The sequence below is a fragment of the Geospiza fortis genome, unplaced genomic scaffold (assembly GCF_000277835.1).
Source record: "Geospiza fortis unplaced genomic scaffold, GeoFor_1.0 scaffold26, whole genome shotgun sequence".
NCBI classification, from domain to species: domain Eukaryota; kingdom Metazoa; phylum Chordata; class Aves; order Passeriformes; family Thraupidae; genus Geospiza; species Geospiza fortis.
Genome location: NW_005054425.1, coordinates 1,836,455 through 1,839,401, shown reverse-complemented (window position 1 = coordinate 1,839,401; position 2,947 = coordinate 1,836,455). Strand labels below are relative to the sequence as shown.

The 2,947-nt window shown below is 59.9% G+C and overlaps 1 protein-coding gene across 1 annotated transcript in view; it reads right to left on the bottom strand.

Moving 5' to 3' along the window:
• Positions 1-373: 373 nt before the first annotated feature.
• LOC102038969 (glutathione S-transferase Mu 1-like) overlaps positions 374-2,947 on the bottom strand; it is a 7,202-nt gene continuing 4,628 nt past the window's right edge. The window contains exons 4-10 of the mRNA XM_031061738.1: positions 2,385-2,460; positions 2,228-2,292; positions 2,067-2,148; positions 1,107-1,207; positions 869-964; positions 681-791; positions 374-599 (exon numbers count right to left, since the gene is read on the bottom strand). Of these exons, the coding sequence (XP_030917598.1) occupies positions 504-599; positions 681-791; positions 869-964; positions 1,107-1,207; positions 2,067-2,148; positions 2,228-2,292; positions 2,385-2,460 (627 nt within the window). The 3' untranslated portion in view covers positions 374-503. The remainder of the gene's footprint in view (positions 600-680; positions 792-868; positions 965-1,106; positions 1,208-2,066; positions 2,149-2,227; positions 2,293-2,384; positions 2,461-2,947) is intronic.

Sequence of the window (2,947 nt, the reverse complement as noted above, 5' to 3'; positions counted from 1 at the left end):
CCATGGCAGAGAGGGGCCCCAGGGCACAGGGCTGTCCCCAGCCCAGCCCGCTCAGCGCCCTGCGGGGGTGGCAGGGCACCAAGGCTCCCTCCCCCCGGCCTTTGTCAGGGCTGCCTCATTAGAGCTCATTAGCAATGTGCTAATGAGGAGCGCGGGCGGGAAGAAGTGAGGCCTGGGGCTCCTTTCCCTTTGCCTTTCCCAGGGCAAGAGGGAGGGCCCTGGGAACAGCACCGGCCTGAGCTCCCGCCCCAAACCAACCCAGCCACGCTGGGACTGTGCCCATGGGGCAGGGACCCCCCTGACCCCACACCCACCAACCCCCAACCACGGTCAGTGCCCCCCCAACACCACAAGGCCTGTGGGGGGCTCAGGGTGCCACATCTAAAAATGATTTATTGCCTTGAGGGGTATCATGCCTGTGGTGCTGTCCCCCCCTCAAGGGTGGAGGGTGCTGGAGGGGCTGGGTTAGGACTCCCCCACCCTCTGAGCCCCGTGCTGAGCTCCTACAACTTCTTGTTGCCCCACTTGGCCATCTTGTTGTTGATGGGCATCTTCTGGAAACGGCTGGACTTCAAGTAGGCAGCCACCTTCTCCAGAGCCTGGGGACACACACAGAGGGTCAGGGGTGCCCCCACCGCGGCAGCCCCACCCAGGGGTGACCTCGGGGTGCCCCTGCTCACCCCAAAGCGCTCCACAAAGTCCTTGAGGTTCTTGAAGGGCTCCAGGCACTTGGGCTCAAAGATGCGGTTCTGATCCAGCACGTCGAACATGAGGAAGTCCACGAAGGTCAGCTGGGGACATCAGGGGGACACAGTGAGGACAAACCCCCTCCCCAGCCCCTCAGCCCCCTCGGGAGCCCTGGCAGTACCTTCTCCCCTGCAAACCACTTTCTGTCCCCCAGGAAGTTGGAGAAGAGCTTCAGCTTCCCCGGGAGCTGCTCCAGGTAGCCCGGCTTGAGCTTCTCCTGAGGGAGGAGGGAAGGAAAGGGTGAGGATGGGCAGCCCCAGCCTGCCACCCTGGGGAGCACCGTCCCATTATGGGGTCCCCAGTGCTGGCACAGGGTCCCCAGTGCTGGCACGGGGTGCCCCAGCCTGCAGCACACTCACAAAGTCAGGGTTGTAGCAGACCATGACAAGGCTCATGCGGAAATCCATGATCTGGTTCTCCAGCATGTCCACACGCAGGATCTCCTCCTCTGTCTCACCACCTGCACAGGGGGGGTCAGCACTGGGGGCCCAAACCCTCCCTGACCCCAGCCCTGCTGCTGCCTGTGGGTCCCTTTAACTCCAACCCCATGCTCACCCCCACTCCAGCCTGCACCCCAATCCAACTCCAACCCCAAACCAAGCCCAACTGAACCCCAATTCAATTCCAACCCTACTCCAATCCCAACTCCAACCCAACTCCAATTCCAGCTCCCAACCCAACCCTAAAACAAACCCTACTCCAACCCCAACTTCAATCCAACTCCGATCCCAACCCAACCGAACCCTAATCTAATTCCAATCCCAACTCCAAACCCATTCCAGTCCCAGCTTTAATCCCACTGCAAACCCAAATTTAATCCAACTCCAGCCCAACTCCAAACCCAGGTTTAATCCCACTCCAACCCCCACTCCAATCCCAGCTTTAATCCTACTCCAAACCCACTTCAGCCTAACTTCAATCCCAGGTTTAATCCCACTCCAACCCCACTCCCACTCCCTGGCTGTGGGAACCCCAAATCCCGGTCAGCCCCACTCCAACCCCAAATTTAATCCCAAATCTAAACCCACTCCAGCCCCACTCCAACCCTAACTCCAAGCCCACTCCAACCCCAAATTTAATCCAACTCCAGCCCCACTTCAATCCCAACTCCAATCCCAAATTTAACCCCAACTCCAATCCCACTCCAGCCCTAACTCCAACCCCAAATTAAACCAAACTCCAAACCCAACTCCAGCCCCACTCCAATCCCAAATTTAATCCCAATTCCAACCCCACTCCAAGCCCCCTCCAAACCCCACTGCAACCCCAACTTCAACCCCATTCCCATCCCTTCCAATCTGAACTCCAAGCCCACTCACACATGTTGTGCTTGCGGGCGATGTAGCGCAGGATGGCGTTGCTCTGGGTCAGCTTGGTGGGGCCATCGATGAAGTAGGGCAGCTGGAGGGGACAGAGGGACATGGGGACACCGGGACAGCGAGACAGCCCCAGCCCAGCCCCCCCAGGCCCTGACACCTACGTTGGGGAAGTCCAGCCCCAGCTTCTCCTTCTCGTTGATCCATTGGCTCTTATCATAGTCGGGAGCTGCAAGGGAAGGGGGGTTGGTGATGTTGTGTCCACCCCAAAAACCCCAAAAGAGGCTGAGGGTGGTGTGGGGACCCCCTGACCCCCCTCACCTTCCCCACAGCTGTAGAGTTTGTCCTCATAGGGCGTCTCTGTGTACTCCAGGAGCAGGCGGATGGCGTGGGCGAGCTGGGGAGGGGGATCGGTGAGACACCCCAAAAACAGCCCCCAAACGTGAGCCTGCGACTGGCTCACACACAGGGAAACTGAGGCACAGGGGAGGGCAAACTGCACCCCTTCCTAGCACCCCCTGCACAGGGGGACCCCCCCAAAAGCAACACCCTCCCACCCAAATACAGCAGGACCCCACAGTTCATCCCGGACCGACCCCACAGCCCATCCCAGACCACCCCAAAAAATCAAGGAGACCTCCCACAGCTTCCCCAAAACACCGGAGGGACCCCCAGATCCCTCAAAGACCAGAGGGGCTCCCACAGCTCCTGCCAAGGTTAGGAGGGCAGCCCAAGACCCCCCAAAACAGCAGAGGGATCCCCATGGACTCAGCACAGCCCCCCAAGGGTCCCCCCAAGAGTAATGAGGGGGGCTCATTAGAGCTCATTAGGAATGTGCTAATGAGGAGCGGGGGTGGGGGGGAGGGGGTTGAGTGGAGGAGGGG